General features: G+C 43.2%; 2 protein-coding genes across 23 annotated transcripts in view; one reads left to right on the plus strand and one right to left on the minus strand.

Annotated features, from left to right (window-relative positions):
• Window positions 1-16,427, minus strand: part of SLC25A26 (solute carrier family 25 member 26) — a 301,478-nt gene extending 285,051 nt beyond the window's left edge. Inside the window, exons 1-3 of the mRNA XM_082344816.1 lie at window positions 16,321-16,427; window positions 15,572-15,748; window positions 10,599-10,714 (exon numbers count right to left, since the gene is read on the minus strand). The gene's annotated coding sequence lies outside the window, so the exon portion shown is untranslated. The remainder of the gene's footprint in view (window positions 1-10,598; window positions 10,715-15,571; window positions 15,749-16,320) is intronic.
• A 456-nt stretch (window positions 16,428-16,883) lies between these two features.
• Window positions 16,884-24,631, plus strand: part of MAGI1 (membrane associated guanylate kinase, WW and PDZ domain containing 1) — a 612,719-nt gene continuing 604,971 nt past the window's right edge. For 8 of the 22 annotated variants that reach the window (XM_082344637.1, XM_082344641.1, XM_082344642.1 and 5 more), the window contains exon 1: window positions 16,893-17,840. In XM_082344637.1, the coding sequence (XP_082200763.1) occupies window positions 17,528-17,840 (313 nt within the window). In that variant the 5' untranslated portion in view covers window positions 16,893-17,527. Of the gene's footprint in view, window positions 17,841-24,631 lie in introns of all 22 variants that reach the window. The other 14 variants (XM_082344616.1, XM_082344636.1, XM_082344619.1 and 11 more) reach the window with 3 other exon arrangements.

Consider the following 24,631-nt stretch of genomic DNA (forward strand, 5'->3'; position numbering starts at 1 on the left):
ACCCAACACAGCCATAAATAAATAAATTAATTAATTAATTAAAAAAAAAAAAAAAAGAAGTACACATAAGAAGCTTGTAAAGGAATTAAAATGTTGCCTTTGGGGAAGAGAACTGAGAAGAACGGGGTGGAGATGCCCTTCTCACTGTCTACCCCTTCATACTGTTGTCATTTTTAAGAAAACATGTATTTTTACTTATTCAAAATGTCATTAACATACTTAAGGCATTAACTCTTGGAAGATTTCACTTAAAAAAAATTAGGAGAATATGGATCTTGCAGCAATTACACCTGCATTCTGATTTTTTGTACATGCTACTATATTTTTAGAGGACAGAAAATTGTTTCTGCATTTCTATTACCCTTACCATCTAGGATGATTTGGCCACCAAATACAGAAGTCTCAATTTCAATAATAAACAGAATGTATGGACTTACTTCATGGAAGAGTCCAGAAGCATGGCAGGATTCAGGTGCAATTTGATTCTGAGGTTCACCACGTTTTGGGGCTTCACCGCTCTCTCCATTCAATTCTCTCAATCTGGCCTCCTCTGAACTAGCACTGGCCCCGGGGTGGCATGCCCTATTGGTGGCAAAAATCACCACCGCTGTTCCAGGTGCTGCCGTTACCACGCAGCCCAGCATGAAGGAAGCCTCTATCCCAGCATTCCAAGTGCAGCGCCCGAGGTTCGCTCCAGGAACCAGCCTAGCTCCCACGTGCAGCCCGGGATCCGTGACTGTGGCCACGTGAACAGAATGGGCTGCACCTGGCTTCCCTGCTCCAACCCTGGGGAGGGTAGAATTCACTTCCCTGGTACCACAGGCGGCCTCAAATGCAAGATAACAGCTGTTGGGAAGGAAGAACCGGGGAGTGGAGGCTGATAGGAAATACCAGGAATTGTCCCCCAAAAGTTGATCTTCAGCTTTGCAAAAATGAGGGCTTGGCTAAATCTCTGCACTTTGTCCCAGAGTTATGCTATACACCCCCTCCCTTTTTTTTTTTTTTTTTTTTCTCACAGTGAAGATGCCTTGGCAATCAGTCTACTGGCTGGGCAACCGGTGTCTTAGATAACATCACATGTTCTTGAAATAAAAAAACAATATTGTTTTCTCATCTGACAGTTTGACTCTTTAATACTATGCAATGAGCACCCATCCTAGAAGTACACTATCACCAAGTCAAGATGAAAACGTCATCTTAGTATGACGAAGGGAGAACAGTGCCATTTGGACTCTGCTTCTCCGTGGGAGGAGATCTCCATGGTCACAGTCGGCTTTTATCTATGATTTTGAAACATAAATCTCAGCTCTGAATACTGCCGAGTTTGCTGGCCTTTCCTGAACCCAGAATTTGGCAGAGCCAACTACTCACAAAATGCGAGCTGCTTGTTACCACTGAGGCTCTCAGCTGGTTGTGAGATTGCTGGAGATATTAGCCAGCCACGGAGCCCACAAATACAAACCGTGCCCTTGCAGGGGGCCACACCTGGAGTAGGAGCTGGGGATACAGTAGTGAAAGGAGACAGGGTCCCAGCCCCCTGGAACTTGCTCCAGCAGGGAAGGCAGACAGTAAACATACTCATTTAAACAGTTAAGTAATTACAAACTGCAGAAATCCTGTGCGATATGTCCCCTGCTCATACCCTCCTGCTTATCAAGGAAGCTTTCCCCCTCATTCTCTGCAAGGCAGATGCCTGGATCTTCTTTGTCCTAGAACCAGCCCTGTTCCCATCCACCCCTCTGAACACAAACACTTAGAGCACACACTGTTCCCTTTACAGGAAATAGCCTCCCTAATACACTACCACCTCCTTCCCCTTCACCAGGTTAACCTCGCTTTCTTCTTTGGATTTCAGTTTAAACTACACTTCCTAAGGGAATCCTTCCCTGAGATTCGATCAGCTATTTTTGTAGGATCTTCCAGCCCCATCTGTGTTTCCCTCTTGGCACATGGGCTCTTCAGAATTAGACATCTATTTGGGAGATATTTGATTACTCTCTGCCTCCACAACCAGACTCTACGTTCCAAGCAGGTAAAACCAGTGTCTAGTGTTTTCACCTTTGTATTTCCATGCCATACCAAGCACGCTCCACCCCAGGGCCTTTGTTCGTGCTGCTCCCTCTGCCTGGAACACTGTCTCCCGATGGCCACATGGTCCACTCTCTGACTTCCTTCAGGTTTCTGCTCAGATATGAACTTAACCATGAGGCCTTCCCCAACTCCTTTACACAAAATAACAGTCCCAACTCAGGGCATCACAATTCCCTTTATCTTGCCCTGCAGAGCACCTCTACTATTCAAAGACTCTATTTTCTTCATTTTTGTATTGCTCCACTAAAATGGAAGCTCCATGAGAATAGAGCTTTTGTTCATTTCGTTGACTACATTTTCCTTGGAAGCTCACCTGTCTGGTACATATTAGGTGCTCAGTAAATATTTATTGAATGAATGGCTGAATCAGTACCTAGTGCTTAGCAAATTGTCATCACATAGTAGGCACTCAGTAAATATTTTTGAGTGAGTAAGTGCCTGTATGAAGAAGTATAGGTGCTGCTCAAACAAATGCAGAACATTTAACCTCCTTGTAAGTCATATAAGGTATATAGAATAAAAAGGGGGTTTCAGCCATTTTGATTGCATTAAGCCAATATAGGCATACCTCGGAGACACTGTGGGTTCAGTTCCAGACCATTGCAATAAAGTGAACATCGCAATAAACCAAGTTGCAAGGAATTTTTGGCTTCCTAATGCCAAAAGTTATGTTTATACTATACCATAGTCCATTAAGTGTGCAATAGTATTATGTCTAAAAGAACAATGTATTTATCTTAATTAAAAAATACTTCATTGCTAAAAAATGCTAACCATCACCTGAGCTTTTTTGCTGGTGGAGGTACTTGCCTTCATGTTGATGGCTGCTGACTGATTGGGGTGGTGGTTGCTGAAGGCTGGGGTGGCTGTGACAATGTCTTTTTTTTTTTTTTATAAATTTATTTATTCATTTATGTATTTTTGGCTGCGTTGGGTCTTCGTTGCTGCACGCAGGCTTTCTCTAGTTGTGGCGAGTGGGGGCTACTCTTCGTTGCGGTGGGCAGGCTTCTCATTGCAGTGGCTTCTCTTGTTGCAGAGCACGGGCTCTAGGCGTGTAGGCTCCAGTAGTTGCGGCACGCAGGCTCAGTAGTTGTGACTCACGGACTCTAGAGCGCAGGCTCAGTAGTTGTGGCGCACGGGCTTAGCTGCTCCGCGGCATGTGGGATCTTCCCAGACCAGGGCTCGAACCCGTGTCCCCTGCACTGGCAGGCGGATTCTTAACAACTACACCACCAGGGAAGTCCTGTGGCAATGTCTTAAAATAAGACAACAATGAAATTTGCCACACCAATTGACTCTTCCTTTACCAAATGATTTCTCTGTAACATGCAATGCTGTTTGATAGCATTTTACCCACAGTAGAACTTGAAGCCAACCTTCTCAAACCCTGCTGCTGCTTTATCAATTAAGTTTATGTCATATTCTAAATCCTTTGTTGTCATTTTGATAATCTTCACAGCATCTCCTCCAGGAGTAGGTTCCATCTCAAGAAACCATTTTCTGTGCATAAGAAGCAACTCCTCATCCATTCAAGTCTTATCCTGAGATTGCAGCAATTCAGTCACATCTTCAGGCTCCACTTCTAATTCTAGTTCTCTTGCTATTTCCACCAGAGCTGTGGTAACTTCCTTCACTGAAGTTTTGGACCCCTCAAAGTCATACATGAGGGTTGGAATCAACTTCTTCCAAACTCCTGTTAATATTGATATTTGACCTCTATTAATATTGACCTCTTCCCATGAATCTTGAATGTTCTTAATGGCATCTAGAATGGTGAATCCTTTCTAGAAGGTTTTCGATTTATTTGGCTCAGATCCATCAGAGGAATCACTATCTAGGGCAGCTATAGCCTTATGAAATATATTTCCTAAATAATAAGATTTGAAAGTAAAAATGACTCCTTGATCCACGAGCTGCAGAATGGATGCTGTGTTAGCAGGCATGAAAACAACATTAATCTTGTTGTACGTCTTCATCAGAGTTCTTGGGTGACCAGGTGCACTGTCAATGAGCAGTAATATTTTGAAAGGAATCTTTTTTTTCTGAGGAGTAGTTCTCAACAGTGGGCTTAAAATATTCAGTTAACCATGTTGTAAACAGATGTGCTAGCTGTCATCCAGGCTTTGTTGTTGCATTGATGGAACACAGGCAGAGTAGATTTCGCATAATTCTTAAGGGCCCTAGGATTCTCAGAATGGTAAATGAGCACTGGCTTCAATGGCAAATCACCAGCTGCTTTAGCCATAACAAGAGAGTCAGCCTGTCCTTTGACGCTTTGAAGCCAGATATTGACTTCTCCTCTCTAGCTATGAAAATCCTAGATGGCATCTTCTTCCAAGCGAAAGTTGTTTTATCGACATTGAAAATCTCTTGTTCGCTATAGCCACCTTCATAAATTATCTTAGCTAGATATTCTGGATACCTTGCTGTAGCTTCTACATCAGCACTTGCTGCTTCACCCTGCACTTTTATGTTACACAGATGGCTTCTTTCCTTAAGCCTCGTGAATCAACCTCTGATAGCTTCAAACTCTTGTTCTGCAGCTTCCTCACTTCTCTCAGCCTTCATAGCATAGAAGAGAGTTAGGACCTGGCTCTAGATTAGGCTTTAGTTTAAGGGAATGTTGTGGCTGGTTTGATCTTCTATCCAGACCATGAACACATTCTCCATATCAGCAGTAAGGTTGTTTCACTTTCTTATCATTTATGGGTTCACTGGAGCAGCGCTTGTAATATTCTTCAAGAACGTTTCCTCTGTGTTCACAACTTGGCTAACTGTTTGGTGCAAGAGGCCTGACTTTTGGCCTATCTATGCTTTTGACTTGCCTTCCTCACTAAGCTTCATCATTTCTAGTGTTTGACTTAAAATGAGAGACATCAGACTCTTCCTTTCATTTGGACACTTAAGAGGCCATTGTAGGATTATTAATTGGCCTAATTTCAATATTGTTGTGTCTCAGGGAAGAGGGAGGCCTGAGGAGAGGGAGAGAGACGGGGAACAGCCGGTTGGTAGAGCAGTCAGAACACACACAACGTTTATCAGATAAGTTAACTCTTTCTTGGGCATGGTTTGTGGCCCTCCAAAACAATTACTATAGTAACATCAAAGATCACAGATCACCATAACAAATAAAATCATAATGAAAAAGTTTGAAATATTGTGAGAATTACCAAAATGTGACACAGAGAACTGGAGTAAGCAAATGCTGATGGAAAAATGGTGCGGATAGACTTGCTCAAGTCAGGGTTGCCACAAACCTTCAGTTTATGAAAATACAGTATCTTCAAAATGCAAGAAAACGAGGTATGCCTGTAGGTCAGTGAAACTTTGTTACAGTCGTTGGTAAGACTAGAATGCTTGAGCAGGAGTGGAAACTGTTAAACCCTTCCCTTCCCTTCCCAGATACCTATCAGACCCACCTCCCTGCTCTTCATATAGTCACTCAGCTGGCAGCTTTTGTTGTCCTGCAGTTTCTTGCCAAGAACAAAGATTGAAAATCTCCCAGAGAGCAATTAGTGTCAGGGTTGACCAACTGGAAGTCAAACCCTGCAGCTATTTTCCCCGCATTCCTCAACTCCCAGGAGGGCTCCAGAAGATGAGGAACAGAGGTTAGAGGGCAGGGTTCTAGAAGTTTCTTTCTCTTACGAAAGGTTGAGTTGTGTGGGTGGAGGAATTGTATAGGGTATAGAGCAGAGAGCGCTGGGTCTGAACCTTTGGGAGATGGATTTCCTCTGCCTCTTTAAACGTTTGGCCTTTCAGTTACTAATGATACTAAAGGGGCTATATGGTTTCTTCTGGAGCTGTGTCAGGATTTGTTCCATAAATTACCTGGGAGGATGCCATATGCAAATTCAAGAAGAAATAGCAGTCTTCATATTCATGGGGACAGCTTAGTTATCCTCAAGGGGAAGGGAAGGAAAAATAGGTATTTTTTTTCTTAATAAAGTCTTTCCTATCAACTCCCATATTCCACGACTGTTCTTCCTTAGTAACAGGTTGGGAGCAGCCTAGAAATTTTACTAAAGCAATTTAGCCTGAATTTCAATATAACCTCACATAATAGTTATAGTGAATTGCTAGACTCCTTTGGAAGCTACTTTTTTTTTTTGGCCGTACCACGCGGCATGTGGGATCTTAGTTCCCTGACCAGGGATGGAACCCGCAACCCCGGCAGTGGAAGCACGGAGTCTTAACCACTGGACCGCCAGGGAAGTCCCTGGAAGCTATTTTAAAGATCTGTTCACAGGATACTTTTCCTGGGATGTAGAAAGACACATATGGTGATAAAACTATGATGGCTATCTCCCTAAACCCTTTGCTTTTAATGAAATGATCATTAGGAAGACAAGCAACACTCAATTCACATATATACAAAGGAAAAAAAGATCAAAGTATATATTTATCTTCATCATCATATTTAGGCTAAGTGACAACTTATATAAAAAGTATTACATTATAACTAACAGCAATTATACATAGTTGATGAATGAGGACAGCGAGTCTTATACAGGTTATAAAACTTGCCTAAAGATAACTAGTCATTATGTGACAGCACAGGGCTTTGATTCTAGAGCTGCTAGTTTTGAAAGTCCATACTCTAAATCAGGATGCTGTACTGAGTACTGGTATTTCATGTAATATTTATATTTTTTCCTTTGTAAATTGTATCGTATATCCCAGCACATTCTATATTATTTTAGTATGCCACCTTTTTAAAATGGTGTCAGGGTGCTTCCCTGGTGGCGCAGTGGTTAAGAATCCGCCTGCCAATTCAGGGGACACGGGTTCGAGCCCTGGTCTGGGAAGATTCCACATGCCGCAGAGCAACTAAGCCCATGTGCCACAACTACTGAGCCTGCGCTCTAGAGCCCGCGAGCCACAACTACTGAGCCCACGTGCCACAACTACTAAAGCCCGCATGCCTAGAGCCTGTGCTCCACAACAAGAGAAGCCACCACAATAAGAAGCCCGTGCACCGCAACGAAAAGTAGCCCCTGCTCGCCACAACTAGAGAAAGCCTGCGTGCAGCAACAAAGACCCAATGAAGCCAAAAATAAATAAATAAAAATAATTTTAAAAATAAATAAATAAATAAATAAAATGGTGTCAGAGTGAGTTTTTAAATTTAGGTAAAATTCACATAACATAAAGTTTGCTATTTTAACCTTTTTTTTTTTTTCTGGCCTCCTGGCTTGCAGAGCCAAGGATTGAACGGGGCCACTGCAGTGAAAGTGCCAAGTCCTAAACCCTAGACTGCCAGGGAATTCCCTATTTTAACCATTTTAAAGTACACAATTCAGTAGCATTTAGTACATTCACAGTGTTGTGCAACCATCACCTTTATTTAGTTCCAGAACATTTTCATCACCCCAAAAGGAAATCCCATAACCATTAACCAGCACTCCTCCTCCTGCCTCCCCACAATTCCTGATAACCACGAATTTGTTTCTTATCTCTATGAATTTGCCTGTTCTGGACATTTCAGATAAATGGAATCACACACTATGTGGTCTTTTGTATTTGTTTTCTTTCACTTGACATCATGTTTTCAAGGTTCTTCTATTTATAGCGTATATCAGTCCTTTGTTCCTTTTTACAGCTGAAAAATTTTCCATTGTATGGATAGCCACATTTTCTTTATACATTAATTTTTTTGATGGACTTTTGGGTTATTTCCATCTTTGGCTATTGTGAAAATTGCCGCTATGAACATTCATGTACAAGTTTTTGTTTGTACACCTGTGTTCAATTCTTTTGGATATATATACCTAGGAACTAAATTGCTGGATGGTATAGTAATTCTGTTTAACTTATTGAAGAGCCATCAAACTGTTTTGCACAGTGTCTGCATCATTTTACAGTTCCAGCAGCAATGCATAAGTGTTCTAATTTCTTCGCATCTACACCAACATTTGTTATCTTCCACGAAAAAAAAAAATTGTACACATCCTAGTGGAGGTATAGTAGTATCTCACTGGGGTTTTGGTTTGCATTTCTCTAATGACTAATGAAGTTAAACATTATTTTTTCATGTGTTTAGTACTGTTCTTTTAAAAAAAATTTAATTCTAGAATAGATAATAATAAATAATCTAAAATTTTAGATTTATAGAACATTTGCAAAAATTATATAACAACATTTTAATAACACAATCTCCATATCAAATGTACTGGAAGGCATTTCTCTGCCTCCTCTACTTCTTCCACCTTGAGTTTTTAACTTTTTGATAGAGAAATATGTCATTGGAAAATATTATAGTTATTGATGAAGGTTCTGATACATTGTCTATTTTGCTTACAAAATCATGGGGGTAGATAGTATTACAGTGACATTAGAAATTAATAAATGGTGGTACATAGCACAGTAATTAAGAACATCGTCTGTCTTAGTCACACCAGGTCTAAATATACTGGCCATGTCATCTTAGGCAAGGTATCTAACCTCTCTGAACCTCAGTCTCTTCTTCTGCGAAATAGGGATAGCATCTACCTCATAGTGTCATTATGAGGGTCAATCGAAAAAATGTATTGAAAGCACTTACATGCAGTATTTAGCACTCAATAAATGAGGGATTTACTTTGTTTGTTTGCTTGCTTCTTAAAGCACCAAGCAATCACCTAATTTATCTGTGTTCCCATAGTTGGTCAGGATTTATGGGATACCATCATTCTATCTCTGCATCCTTCATTCATTCATACATGTATTCATTCATTCTTCAAATATGCATTGGGCCCATATTATGTGTTAAGCTGTGGTCACAAAGCTGCAAACATCAATAGCATTAAGAATCAAAAGTCTGGAAGCAGAGAAACCTAAGATTAAATCCCAACTGCCACTTCCTAGGTGTGTGATCCTGGGCAAGTCACATAGCATCTGTTTCCTCATCTATTAAGTGGGACTGCTAATACTCCCTGCCTCATAAGGTAGAAAGGATTAAGTAAGTGCATCACTGAAAGCATTTACCAAAGCATCCTGCACACTGAGCACTCCCTCAAAATATGTTAACCACCAGAGATTTAACAAGTTAATAAATGCAAAGATTTAGAAGAGTACATGACACATTGTAAATATGTCTCAGTATATTTTGTTTGTTTTTTAACCACTGAAAAACATAAAACCATTCTTAGCTTGTAGGTAATACAGGGAAAGGTTAAGAAATAAATTTGGCTGTGGGCCATAACACAAGGCATAGTGCATCATATGAAGAAAGGATAAATATGGTTTCTTGAAACTTTTGTTTCAATTATTTATATACATGTTTATGCGTGTATATGTGGTGGTAAAACAAAATGCATTTCTTATTCTGAACAGCAATCAAAAAATTTGAAAACATTAACCTAGAGAAGGTTATCTGGAGAGCGGTGTTGTAAATGCCAGCTTGCCTTAGCAGGTGGATCACATAGCTTTACTAGTTTTAGGCTTTAGTGGTATCAATTCAAAATGTAAAGTCATACCAAAGTGATAGATTAAAAGGAAATTAATAACTAAAGGGGAAGTTATTTAGACTAGGGGTCTAGTCTAAAACAGAGTAACCTAAGAATTAAGCAAAGAAAAAAAAAGAAAGAAAAAGAGAGAGAGAGAAGAAAAAAAGAATTGCTATCTGTCTAGTTTTGCTCCCATCACTCAGCTGTGAGTGTTCCCAGCACTCTCAGGATTTTAGAGGAAAGGTCACAAGATCAAGGTCAAACATCTGAAAAATGCACATGCTGTGCGTTTGGAAGCAGAAACATTCCCAAGCATATGCCAGCTTTTAAGTTCACTGAAGCAGGGAACTAACTTAATGATTAAAACTGCAATGTCTTCCAACACTTAGCTTAATTCAGCAGTTCTCTGCTGCATGTAAAATCCTTGGGGTACCCAAACTCAGGCAAGCTGAATTTCTCAGCCAGGAGTGTCAGGAATGTTCAGGATACAAGCACGCCAAATTTGGGCACTGATTCCCTGGGGGACGCTGCTCTTAACCACTCCCGGTTTGGCTAAGCCTCCCCTCACCTGGGCAACAGTCCACAAAAATGAGTTTAAAATTCCAGGAATGTGCTAAATCTGGAAAGTGAATAACACATTTTTTGGGGTCCTCATTCATCTGGCTACAAGGTTTTATGGGGAACAATTTTCCAAAGATGGTACAGTTCAAGGAGCAAGGTTGCTCAGATTCCAGATTGCTGAGTCATTTTCTAAAACTCTGCCTAGTGTTTGCTGGATCGGCTTTGTGGCAAGACAGGGTTGTCCTTTATGGAACCATATATTCACACTGTGGGCAACTGTAACCATCTGGGAACTCAGTGAATGGTTCCATAAAGCACACCTTCAAGTATCATAATGTGATCATAAAACTGGACATTGTCTTTCACTTATTAAAATACTATTAAAATAAATTATAGGTGGAGGATGCAAGAAGTTCTTCTAACAATGGCACCTTTAGTTTCTGAAGACATATTTGTGAATTACAATCCTCCCCAAAGAGATGTCCACCAGGATCACCCTAGGGTCCCTGGCATTGAACTTACCCAACACTATTGAACTGGTATGTTTTCTTGTCTCAGTATCCAATGAGTATTCAATTAGGAGGTAAGCTTCCTCCAGCAAAAAAACAGCATGTCTTTTAGTGCTGTACCATCAGTGCCTAGTAGGAATTGACAAAATAAGTATTTAATGAACATCTGTTGAATGAAAAAATGAATGAAAACAATCTGCCAACTGTCATGGGCCATCTTAGAATACTTAATTTTCTTTTTTAGTTTAGCTTCAGAAAAATTTAAGATTCATTTCAGAATATTTGAAATTGATGTTGTGTAGTTTAACAAACCATCTGTATTAAACAAGTGTAACACTTGACTGGCTTCCTTTGTAAAGGGTACAATTCTGCACTACTGCCAGCTTCAGAATATCTTCAAAATAGCTACCAATGTGTGGGCCAACCACTGCAGTTTCGATTGAAATCAAACTCACACTACGTTTGAATTCTTGGAACTCTTAGTTAACTGTGGAAGAGGCGACCACGATCGGAACTTGTAGAGGAACTCACTTTAATGAGGTTTCCCTGAGTCGTCTCAAGTCCACACATACTCTGCCAGGCTTGATCAGGCAGCCAATCATGTCTGTGACTCATTTGTGTTTATTCTCAAAGCTACTGAAAAGTAGGCAGACTCCGTCTACTCTCCACAATTGAAACTGAAGGCTTTAATACAGACTGAAATGTCTCTCATTGCTCTTCCCATCTGTTAGTGAAAAATCTCCTTTATTTTGGGATTGCTAAACCTGGATGACGTAAGTTGCACGTGGCTATCTTTCCCGGCTGTCGGGAGAAGGCCAATCTGTATGTAGTAGGAGGGGATGAGGGCAACAGAGGAAAAAATAACCAACAGATGGAGAGAGAAAGCTGAGGGCATCGCTTGGGCCTCTTCATCCAGCCTTGATGAAAACTAGTTTCATCTCTACTCTTGCCAGTTATATGGAGTAATATATATCCTTTCTTGCTTAAGCTAGTTCAGCTAGGTTTCTGTCACTGGCAACCAAAACATCCTAATACAGGTAATTACTTCAGCCCCGTTCAGAATCCTAAATGATCACTAATAGGGCATTGGTTTAATACATTTTGGAACATTCAAAGAATAGAATATTATTGAGCTAATAAAAGTGGTCAGTAGAGGTTTATATTTAACAAATAGAAAATTGAGGATATATTGGTAAGTAATAAAAGGTATAAAGGATTATTTTATTCCATAAATTAACTGTAAATCCCAAATGGGGAGAGAGGGAGAGAGAGAGACAACTTAAGAAAGTAGATTGCGTGCACGTGTACATACTTGTATTGACCAAAGTCCAGGAGGAGATAGATACACCCAAATGTAGAAAGTGCTTATCTTGTGGTAATACAATTTTTTTTTTTTTGGCCACGCCCCAGGGCAGGTAGGATCTTAGTTCCCCGAACAGGGGTCGAACCCAGGCCCCCTGCATTGGAAGTGTGGAGTCTTAACCACTGGACCACCAGGAAAGTCCCTTGTGGTAATACAATTTTGAATAACTAAATTTAATGTTGCCTTTTTAGTTACCTATTTTTAAAATTGTTCTGCAACAACTTACATTACTAGGGTATTTTTAAAAATATGGGCATTCCATCTTTGATTTCAACGTGTATTTTCCTTCTCTCTCATTCAGTTCAGTTTCCGTGCAATAAATTGTTAAAAACATACAATAAAGAAGAAGACATATAATGAGTGAACACCTTCAATAATAAAATCCTGTATTATTTAAGCATCTACCATATTCCAATTACTATATTTTCATAGAGTTGGTGGGAGATGAAATAAAAGAGATACAAATATCTATTAGGAAGAAAATGCAAACACCCTGTTCTCAAGGAATTAACAATATCATGAGGTATATGTTCAGTGGAATTATGTAGGATGATATGCTACATTACAGCTGAACATTTTGGAAATTTTAGGAGAGATTCCCATGATAAATTCTTTGGTTTCTCTTGCTTTCTCGGACCCAATGTCAAATTTCAAATCTTCCAGTTACCAATATTCATTTTTTTCCCATGGAAGTGAACCAGAACATTAGCCAGTATTAAACTCTCTTCCTCCTCTGGGGTATTAAAATAATAGTTCACATGTGATGTCTTGAAAGGTCACAAGAATTAACATTTTATTTATTCTTGCCTAGCTGAAAGGACTAAAGGGAGGGGTACCATGGTCAGAAAAAACCCATCTGCCTCCCTGTGAGGAAAAGAACAAGTTATCAAGCGAATCATAAAAGCCTCTCCAGGAGATGACTTGGAAAGTTGTCCTGTCTATTTCCTTCAATTTGAACTAAGGGCTTTAACCTCCTCTGTTGATCTTCTGCTCTAAATTACCAGTTTGGCATCAGTTATCTTTCTTGAATACGAAATATTTACCTTGATGTCTATAATATACGCCTCGATGGCATTCTTCAGAAACTAAAAGATAACCAATTTTCATGTCCTCTTCTGCCCCACACCAACGAACTTATCTCCCATCTTCGCATTTTCAGAAAAAGGAGGTAAGTTACCACTTTAGACTACAATAATGATTTCCTTACTCACAACTAGAAAACTTTGAAAAGAAATGTTATTTGTGAGAAAGAAAAGCAATGTACAATTTATATTTGTGGATTTTTTTTCTTCCTTTTAGTTCACCTAGCTATATGAAAATTAAATCATCATCTGTGCAGAGTTCATTGTGTCACAGTTTACTTCTCATCTCGATCCACTGTGTTTATTAAGAGTTCACTGTTGAAATGCTTCCGCAATAACAGTTATAAGGCCATTTGGCACGTTGCCTGTACCGGAGCCCACAGATCTCCAAACACTTTAGAAATGTTTGCAAATTAATCCTCTTTACATTACAGTAAATTATTCGATCTTCAGAGCCTACAGAAGGGGAACTGGAGATTGGATTCTGGAGTGGAACACTGTATTCTTTCAGTTTCAAGGGAAGAGATAGCAGGGTGACTTAATTGATATGCACACACTATGTGGCAGATTCAGGAGCCAAAGAATGCTGGTACCCAAATATGCTAGATGGTGGATGGCCACATCCTACACCTTCAGAGTGCAGTGGTTCTCAGAATGGGCTTTGGTTTGTGCCTCTGGGTTCACATCCTAGCTTTATCACTTCCAAGCTCTTGAGCAAGTTTCTTTACTTGCCTAGCTTCACTTTCCTCAATTGTAAAATCAAGGTCATTCATGCAAATCAAGGTCTTACCTACCTCACACGATTGTTGTAGTGATTAAATAAAATAATGCACATAATTATCCTGGCACACATGATAAACCTCCAAGTTAGATATTTTATGGCATTATATTGTCCACTGGAATGTATTGTCAAAGTCACAACGTAAGTGAGAGAAGCCAGAACACTAGGATCCCACTTTACATCTATTCAAGAAAAATATACTCCAAGATAACTATAAGCTCTTTCAAAATAACAATCTATAAATCGGTTCTAGCTACCGCATCTAAATGGGCTTCATGTTGAAGGCCATATATTATCCAGTTTAAGATCACACTTAATCCGGGCATTCATGCATTCATTCATTAAGTGTGTATGGTGCACACTCCCCTCAAGGCATGGATTTAGGTGCTGAGGATTCAAAGGTTGGAAAAGGATAGATATGATTTCTGCCTTGAAGTTGTTTCCAATCTGGGACATAGGAACTGCACCAGGAGAAACAGAGTAGACAGAGTGTCAGAGGAGGAGCAGAGAGCCTGGGAATATCATAAACTTAATGAAAAATTGACAATCTTAGCTGCACCGGAGGTTCAAATTACTTCTTTTTATGTTCCTGGATGATAATATGTCTCTCTATACCTCTCTCCACCCTGCTGTCTGTACCCTTAGGTATCCCTTCTTTTTTGGGGGGTTATTCCACATCTAAAATCTGAAGTGGGCTAAATTCCAAGTCCTTTCCTCTTCTCAGCCTCAGAAACACGTGGAATCCTGGAGAGGGAAGGTGGTGCTCTGCCAGTGGGAGGAATCGCAAACCACTTGGTCTTGCCCATCCTTTGGACTCCTCCAGGTGGGAGTGAGGTAGGAGGTAGGGGACCAGTGATTGGAGGCAGGTGGGGGAATTCTTGGCAAGCAATCCTAGAATATGGGCTGCAGAAGTGAGGAACATACAAGGTCAAGCTTACCGGTGATTTGTAGGGGAATCTGTGATTTCAGTCTAAGGTGTTACACAAAAATGTGCATTTGGGGGGAAGGATTCACTCACCAAATACTTGAGCATTAACCAGGTACCAGGCACTGTTTTAGGAACTGGGAATGCATCAGTAAACCAAACTTCACTGCCCTCCTGGAGCTTACACTCTACAGGAAGATGTGGACCACAGATTTCTTCTCCTAAAAGGGTCTGTGATGTAAAAAATGCTCAGGAATCAAGATGCTAGACTTGTGGTCTTCATGTTGTATACCAGCACCACTTCAGGGGAACCTTAGAAGTCCAGATGATAGAACCCATCCCTAAGATTCTGACTGGCTAGATCTGTGTTTGGGCTTGGGAATGAACCTTTTGAATTTCTCACTCATCTTGATTCAGTCAAGTTGGAAACAAATGGGTATCTTCCAGGAAAAGAGGCTGAAGACAAAGTTTCCCTCACCAAGAAGAGCCGTGGAAAACTGGCCACTTCCTTTTTTTACAAATACTACAAGGCAATAGGATTTTTCAGTTCTGGATATCTCAAGAGAGAAACAGCAACATTCTTCTTTCATTTATATTGGCTTAGAATAGCACCCTACAAACAGTGCTTTAAAATATTTAAATGTATGCCTATATATTTTAAGCTTTAGAAAGGAGAGGAGGAATTATCATCATCTAACTTGAAACCCCAAATGATTCCTAATTTTTCCAACTACTACTATTACTACTAATACTACTAAGTTTTCATTATATGCCACTTTACAAGTGTTCTCCCTGTAATACTCCCAAGAATCTTGTGAGGTATTGTTATACTTACTTAACAAGGGAGAAACGAAGGCTCTGAGGGGTCCCGGCGCTTGGTCAAGGTCACACAGAGATTGGACCGGTGGGAACCTAAACCCCAGAGCCCGGCTCTCAACCGTGACCTCTGCAGCACCACATTCTTTCTGAGTCCTTTACAATCACCTCCCTTAGTTAGCACTTGAAATCTCTCCTGTGACCAAAGATGAATAAACAAGTTATAAATCACTGAGGGAAAGAAAATGTTTGGGAGACTATCGCCCAGGCCAGTTGGGGAGTATGTGGGGAGTGCAGCCTTGCCGGTGCACGGTATTCTTTCTGTCCGCAGCCCCCGAGCACGTTCCGAAAGCTAGCAGGGATAGAAACTGGCTCTACCTCAGTCCCCGGGGCTGCGAATTCCGAGAGGTGGCTGCCGCGCCCACGCCCCCGCGGGCGCCAGGACTCGGGTGCAGATCCCAGACCCAGAAGTGATCCTTATCTCCTGGCCCTGGGGCGGGTCCAAAGGCTGCCCAGCTCAGCCAGGAACTTGAGCCCGAGACAGATGCATGGCTCCAGAAGTCTCTCCCGGCTAGAGAGTTAAAGAGCTAGACCCCTTTTCGGTTGAAGACCCGAACCCCCTCTTGCCTTTTGGCTTCTTTCCCTCACCTATAGTTTTCCCCTGTGTCCAAAAAAGTTGGCCCCAAAGTGTAAGGGTGTATGTGTGTGTGTGTGTGTGAGCGTGTGACTCTCCAGGGATCCCAGTTGGGAGACCCAGGGTACACTCACGGTCCCCCTCCACAGGATCGCAGACCCACGGGCAGACCCCACTCCAGGAGCCGAACCCGAGGGCTTTGTGCAGGCGGCGGACAGAAGCTTCGGGGTCGGGTACTGCGTATTATATGGAAATGCGGCCGGGGGCGGGGGTGGGGGGCGGCAGACAGTGCGGGCTCGGTGACCGACAGCGGGGCCAGCCACTGGCCGAGGGCGGTAAGGAAGCTTAGGGCGGCGTGAGTGCGTGCGTGTGTGCGTGAGTGTGAGCGCCAGGGTGAGTGTATGAGGCTCCCCAACCCCCACCTGTTTGAAACGGTTTTAAAATGCCAAAGCCAGACTGCCTATGTTTTCAAAAGTTGCAAACGGTTGGAGGAAAACACTTGCGCATCCCGCAAACTCCCAAAGGGATTTGTCGAGGCGTGGGCACTGAAAGAAAAGGAAGAATAAGAGGGGTGTGTGAAGGGGGGGAAAATTGCCTGCTTCTGCTAGAGCGGCTTTAGGACCCAACGGGAAGCACATTGGAATCTCTCCCTTCGGGAAGGCGGGGTGGGGCGGGCCGGCCGGCAGGCGGCCGCGGGGCGCATGCGCGCGCGTCTCCTCTTGCCGGCCGCTGCGCTCGGCGGCGCGGAATAGAATGAACTGTAACAAAACAAGCCGAGCCTTTGTATCTGTTTAAAGGGGACGCAGGCACTTCCCTCCTGTCCCTCTCCCCCGCCCCCCCGCCCCCCCTGCCGCGCTCCGCAACCGCGTATCCAGGGCTCCCAGCAACTGGCTGGAAGGGCTTCCCTAACCCTCAGGAACAGCCCGCCAGCGAGGAAAGGCGAGCCAGGCGGGAGGCAAAGAGGAGACACCGCATTTCTAAGAGGCAAGAAAGAAAGGAAGGAAGGAAAAAAATAACCCAAGCGGCGCAGAGTGGACTCTGGTCCCGGAGAGCACGGTCAGGCGCCGGAACGTGGACCTAGAAGCACCGGAATGCAAACAAAGCTCGCGGGCGCCTGTGCAGGGCTCGCGGGGAAGCCCAGAAAGTTTGTTTTATGATGGCTTGAGTGCGCGAGTGTGTGCAGGGAGCGAGTCTGCCAAGTTTCTCTCTCCCGTTGCGTTATTTGAGGGGAGATGTCTCTCCCTTGAATCAGTGTGGGCTTGGGGGCTTGTGCTGTGGAAGGCACCTGTCTCTCATTTTATTGTTATTTTTTTGGGAGGGGGAGGAGGGGCGTAAGTCATCATGTCGAAAGTGATCCAGAAGAAGAACCACTGGACTAGCAGGGTTCACGAATGCACCGTGAAGCGGGGACCCCAGGGCGAGCTGGGGGTGACGGTGCTGGGGGGCGCAGAGAACGGAGAGTTTCCGTATGTCGGAGCGGTGGCGGCGGCCGAGGCGGCGGGGCTTCCCGGCGGCGGCCAGAGCCCTCGGCTGGGCGAGGGGGAGCTGCTTCTGGAGGTGCAGGGGATCCGGGTGTCCGGTTTACCCCGCTATGACGTACTGGGAGTTATCGACAGCTGCAAGGAGGCCGTCACCTTCAGGGCCGTCAGACAAGGTAAGACGGGACGCGCCTCCGGGAGGCGCCCCCAGAAAAGGGGATCGGCCTGCGGAGGCTCTCCCCGCCCCCCGACTCGATTTCCCGCTTTTCTCCTGCGAATGCGGCTTAGAGGGGAAGTTGAGGCCGTGCGCCCTGTGATAGTGAAATATACAAAGTTGTTGAGAGGTTGTGGGTTGTTTGCTCACCTGCATTGGGAAGAGGGGCTTGGGTTTGCGCGGGGAAGCGCGGAGATTTTTCCCAGTCCTGGTTTGCCAACCTGTTATCTCCGCCACCAAGTGCAGCACAGCTTGCCTGCACCTGGAGGAGAGTTGGCAGGGGCAACGTGGACGCTCTCCTGACTCCCTGGGCGAGTGTTGCAGCAGGCGCAGTTGCTGCGTTCTTTGGCCACTTGTCTGTTTTCAGACCTGGAGAATGGGTACGAAGGAGGTGAGGGTCTTTGGTTGTTGGGCTTCCTCCATCAGAAAATCAGCGTCACCCGCGACCGCCCGGGTGAGTCCGGGCTTCACCGCCTGGCAGTTCCAAAGCCCGCCGCCTGAAGATCCTGCATTCACCCCACAGCAGGATGACGCATGTGTCTCGACCGTGTGGCCCGGCCCCAGGCTCGTGGGTGGCGGTGGGGGGAGAGAATGGAGAGGGTATTTCAGTGCTACTCAAGCCCAAGTTTATACTGCCACCAACATCACCACCATCACCATCACTAAGACCGTCATCATCCCTGTGATGATGGTGATAGCTGCTATTTCTTGTTAGCTTACTACGTGCCAGGCTCTATGTAAAATGCTTTCCTTGCACTATCTTGTTCTGATTGACAACAGTTCTGAGAACGAGTTGTTCTTATAAACCCCATGTTACAGATAAGGAAACTGGGACTGATGTTGGTTCAGTTACTTGTCCAAGGTCACAGAGATGCCAAGAGTGAGGGTTTGAGCCCTTGTTGCAGAGCCTTAAGCACTGAGGAGGAAGCGGTGAGGGAATGACCGTGGGAGCCCCGAGGAGCGCACTTGAGAGGAGGGAGTGGAAGCAAATTCATCTCTCAGAAGCCCGGAGAGGACCTTTATGATGGCTGCTGGTGGGGGCGGGGAGCCCCTTACATCTTAGTTCGGTGCAGGCATGGGGCTGTCCCTGATACAGTCCAATAGAGAAGGACTGGACTCCCTTAAAGGGAGCCCTTGTACGACCATGCACCATGACGCAGGTTCTCCCCCGTGAAAGCGCCAGGTTGAGCCCTGGTGAAAAGTTCCCATATGTGCCTGCGCAGGCTTGGAAGGGCAAGCAGCAGCTGGAGGAATGTGTCAGAGGAAAGAAGGGTTGGGCTGAGCTAGTCCTCTTTTGGAAACAGGCCCGTTCCAGATGAAATGGAGGAGGGGGACAGGGAGAAGAGCTGGGCCTTTTGGTAGCTTTGGGAGTTGAGGGACTGACGGTTATGGAAAGCTCCTTCCATTTATGTCCTCATTGTCCGCTTGCACACCTCCTCCAAGAAGCCCTCAGGCATCCTGCCCAGATGAACAAATCCTTCTTCCTCTGAACTCCCCTAAAGGTGTATCTTGTAGTTTTTTACTTATTCTGAACTATGTTAGTTCCCTCCCCTCATTTCCATACAAGGTGGTAAGCTCATTGAAGGGAGAGACTGTGGCTCATTCATTGCACATCTCCCCAGCTTTGCTTGAGGTCCATCACCTTGCCTCACTTGAGAATGTGTCCTCCCTCATCTGTAAACTGGCTTTCTTGTGTCACATAAACTAATAAGCAGAAAGGGTGCAGAACAGTGCCTGGCACATAGTAAGTGCTCAATAAAGATTAGCTATTATTGTTATGTTTAAAGTGAATTGGGGCAGTTATTTATTTCTAAGTCTAGCTTTTAGTGTCAGGAACCTGAATTATGAAGTTAATACCAGTACCTGGATTACTAGGACTTGATAGAACTGTAGAGAAAATACTGTAGCATTTGATGGGATCAGCTGCTGGTCGCCGTGCAGGGGCATTTTGGAGAAAGGGCTGGTGGAAGGACCGGCAGGAGTTCCTGCATATCCTGTGCGGGGGTCTACTGGTGTCTAATGGGTCCAGTGGGGGCTTGTTCTCAGCGTGCAAGCTACTGCATGTGGCTGAGCCTCCCTCCATCAGTTACCAAAGATTGGGAGGTATCGTCCCAGGGCTACCTCATCATGGCAGTCTGGAAGGGTTGGTCAGCTAACACAGTGTGTTTGGAGTCAGGTATCTCTGGGTTCGAAGGAAACTGTAGTGTCTCCCCATCTTATTTCCTTTCACCCGGAACTATTCTGTGTGCTCCGTAGGAATGCTCATAGAACGTGTGTGTGTGAATATGTGTAGGCAAATCTACTTGTTCTTCTTGTAATGGGATAGAATAAAGATATGGATGGGGACGCTTGAATGGCCTGGAATCCACCACAGTGTAAAAGCTACTACTTCCTGTAATGATTACACAGGCACAGGTAGCTCTTCTAACATCTTCATTACAGAAAGACGGCACTAGAAAGCATTTCACCAGCCTTCTCTTTTATATTGAGAATAAGATTTAAATTATACTACGAAATTGCTCTTCCTGTGCTTTCATTACTGTGTTTTAATCATATTAGATAGGCTTCTACTTGGTACATGGTAAAGGAAAATGTTACTTTTGTGTTGTCTGCACCTTGAACTAGCCACTACCAGGGACACGCGTCACTCTGGGTGCTGTCTGTATGAAAATGTCACGGTCTTCTTGTGGGAGAAGATTCTGCTGTTTCTATTTCATGGCAACTCTCTGAAAAGATGCACAGACCAAAATAGTCTGCAGCAAATGGTATTATGTGAAGCAGGACTGGATTGTGAAAGAATCAAGCTAAATGGATCTACCAGGTTAGAGTTGATTCATTTTAAATGGAGAGGACAGTCTTTTGTCACAAAAGTGCCTAAAAAGAATGTACAAATACATATATATGTTATATAAAATATGTTACTTTATATATATAATAAAGCATATATATGTACTATACATACTATAGGTATATATTTACCTGTAATAAAATGTGCAGATCTTAAGTATATAGTTTGATGGGTTTTGACAAATGTATATTCTCATGTTAGCTTCACCCAAATCAAGATACAGAACATTTCCATCACCCCAGAAATTTCCCTCCTGTCCCTTTCTAGTCAGTCCCCCGCCACCTCTTCCAGAGGCATTGACTGATTTTTCTCACCATGGATGAATCTTGTCTGTCATTGAAATTCATATAAATGAAATAATGCAATGTGTACTCTTTTGTGTCTGGCTTTTTTCACATATTGTGTGTATCATGGTTGTTTTGTGCTGTTGAGTAGTATTCCATTGCATACATATACCAGATTGTTTATATTTTTGCTTGTCAATGGACATTTGGACTGTTTATTTTTTCATCTATTATGAGTAAAGCTGCTGTAAATGTTCCAGTTCTGCCACGTCTTTGCCAATCTTTGACCTGGTCTGTCTTTTGAACTTTAGCCATTCTAGTGTAGAAAAAGAGGAAAAGTACAGTAATTCCCCCTTATCTGTGGGTGATACATTCCAAATTAGGCACAGTAAGAGATTAAAAACAACATGAGATAGAACAAATTATAACTATGTAGTATAATAAAAGTTATGGGAATGTGGTCTCCCTCTCTCTCAAAATATCTTACTGTACAAATTTATTGCCTTTTCCATCTTAACTAAGCACTTATCATGCACTATGGCTACAACTTGTGCAGTTTTAAGTACGACAGCAAAACTAGCACATATTTCTTTTTTTTTTTAACATCTTTATTGGAGTATAATTGCTTTACAATGGTGTGTTAGTTTCTGCTTTATAACAAAGTGAGTCAGTTATACATATACATATGTTCCCATATCTCTTCCCTCTTGCATCTCCCTCCCTCCCTCCCTCCCTATCCCACCCCTCTAGGTGGTCACAAAGCACCGAGCTGATCTCCCTGTGCTATGCAGTTGCTTCCCACTAGCTATCGATTTTACGTTTGGTAGTGTATATATGTCCATGCCACTCTCTCACTTTGTCACAGCTTACCCTTCCCCCTCCCTGTATCCTCAAGTCCATTCTCTAGTAGGTCTGTGTCTGTATTCCCGTCTTGCCACTAGGTTCTTCATGACGTTTTTTTTTTTTTCCCCTTAGATTCCATATATATGTGTTAGCATACTGTATTTGTTTTTCTCTTTCTGACTTACTTCACTCTGTATGGCAGACTCTAAATCCATCCACCTCACTACAAATAACTCAATTTCGTTTCTTCTTATGGCTGAGTAATATTCCATTTTATATATGTGCCACATCTTCTTTATCCATTCATCCGATGATGGACACTTAGGTTGCTTCCATGTCCTGGCTATTGTAAACAGAGCTGCAATGAACGTTGTGGTACATGACTCTTTTTGAATTATGGTTTTCTCAGGGTATATGCCCAGTAGTGGGATTGCTGGGTCGTATGGTAGTTCTATTTTTAGTTTTTTAAGGAACCTCCATACTGTTCTCCATAGTGGCTGTATCAATTTACATTCCCACCAACAGTACAGGAGGGTTCTGTTTTCTCCACACCCTCTCCAGCATTTATTGTTTCTAGATGTTTTGATGATGACCATCCTGACCGGTGTAAAATGATATCTCATTGTAGTTTTGATTTGCATTTCTCTAATGATTAATGATGTTGAGCATTCTTTCATGTGTTTGTTGACAATCTGTATATTTCTTTTTCCTTCTCACAATTTCACAGATAGAAAATTCATTCTTACTGTAGATCTTAGCATCCACAGCATACGATTTTATTAAGTCGAGAACATTCACCTTTTCACTTCAAGGAAGCACTTACGGCTTCTGTTGGGCAGATCCGAACTGCCAGCATCACTCCTCTCGTGCTTTGGGGCCATTATTGAGTAAAATAAGCGTCACTTGAACACAAGCACTGCGGTACCTGGATAGTCAATTTGATAACTGAGCTACTAAATAACTAGTAGCAGGATACCCTGGACAAAGGGATGATTCATGTCCTGGGCAGGACAGAGGGGGAAGGCGGGAAATTTCATCCTGCTACTGGTGTACAATTACAAAACATGATTTTGTGTTTTTCTGGAATTTTCTAGTTAATATTTTCAGACCGTGGTTGACTGTGGGTAACGGAAATCACAGAAAGCAAAACAGCAGATAAGGGGGAACTACTACAATTAAGGAAGCTTAGCTCTAGGATATAGCTAGTATTTTTTGAGCACTTGGTTTAGGAAGTGCCAGGCCCTTGGCTAAGCTAGTGCTTTATGGGCATTTTGTTCTTTATTCCTCTCAACTGGACTCACGTGTCAGAAACTGAGGTCCAGAGAGTGTGGGTGGCTTTTCCAAGGGTCATACAAGTGGGTGAAGTAGAGCTGGAACTCAGCCGTGTTGGATTTCAAAAGCCATGCTTCTAGTTCCTGGGTCATTGAGTCTCAAAGTAGGCTCCCCAGACCAGTGGTATTAACATCACCTGGGAACTGGTTAAACATGCAGATTCCCAGGCCTCAGCCCTACTGATACCTGAACTTAGGAGGGTGGAGCGTGTGCCGTGTTTTTAACAAGGTGACTCTGATGCATGCTCAATTTTGAGCACCACTGGCCTAGGGTATGGACTGCATTGAAAATATGGCATCGAGGGGGGCAGGTGATCTGTGTTCTAGAACAGGCTAGGCCACTAGTGCTGTCATCTCTGGTGAGTCACCTCTTTGGGCCTTTCTTCATACCTAAAATAAGTAGATGTATCCTTTTAGATCCTTTGAGCTCCTAAAATGCTAAGATTCCCTGAATAACCCAGACTCCAAAAGTTTAGAAGGGTGTGATTGTAGTTTCCCAAACTGGTAATATTATAGGTCACACTTACATATTTTTGTAAGTGAATTTTGTGGCTTTGCAAATTACCCAGGAACCAAACTGTCCCTCCACTTTTTTTATAGACAGAATGGAGGCAATAAATAAGACACAATTTAAAAACCACAACACCACCACCAGACCCTTCCCCTCACCGTAATGAGGGACTTAGGACCACATACAATTGAATATAGTTCTTTGTGCCCTTCTGGGTTTTGTTTTGACATTGTGTGTTTATTTTGACCAGTTGGAATATATTACAACAGCTCTGTAACAAAATAATTCTGTTCTCATTTTGAAACACAGCTCCATGTCTTGCTTAGTTTCCTGTGAATTCTGCTTCGGGGTCTCCGGTCTTGCTTTTTCTCTGCCTCCTCCCCGCCCCTACACTCCGCCAGGATGGTCACAAGATTGACTCCTCTCCTTAGTGTCTCTTCAGAAAGACCTTCTCATCTGATGGTGTGCTGCTAAAGGCTTAACAGCCGGCTCCGGTGGAGGGGAGACTGATTTGTAGCATCACTGGAGTTGGGAAGAGATGCATGTAATTGGTTCTCCAGAGCCAGTAGGAGCTGGCCCCACCATTCCACTGACCCCATATAAGATAGCGCCTTGGATCACATGCCATCCCCTCATCGTGGTTTGTGTTTCAAAGCTTTGACATAATTTCACATTATTGGGCTTCCCTGGTGGCGCAGTGGTTAAGAATCTGCCTGCCAATGCAGGGGACACGGGTTCGATCCCTGGTCTGAGAAGATCCCACATGCCACGGAGCAACGAAGCCCATGAGCCACAACTACTGAGCCCGCGCACCACAACTACTGAAGCCCGCACGCCTAGAGCCCGTGCTCTGCAACAAGAGAAGCCACCGCAATGAGAAGCCCGCACAGCGCAATGAAGAGTAGCCCCCTCTCGCCACAACTAGAGAAAGCCTGC

This window comes from Balaenoptera borealis (assembly GCF_965194805.1).
Source record: "Balaenoptera borealis genome assembly, chromosome: 12".
NCBI classification, from domain to species: Eukaryota; Metazoa; Chordata; class Mammalia; order Artiodactyla; family Balaenopteridae; genus Balaenoptera; species Balaenoptera borealis.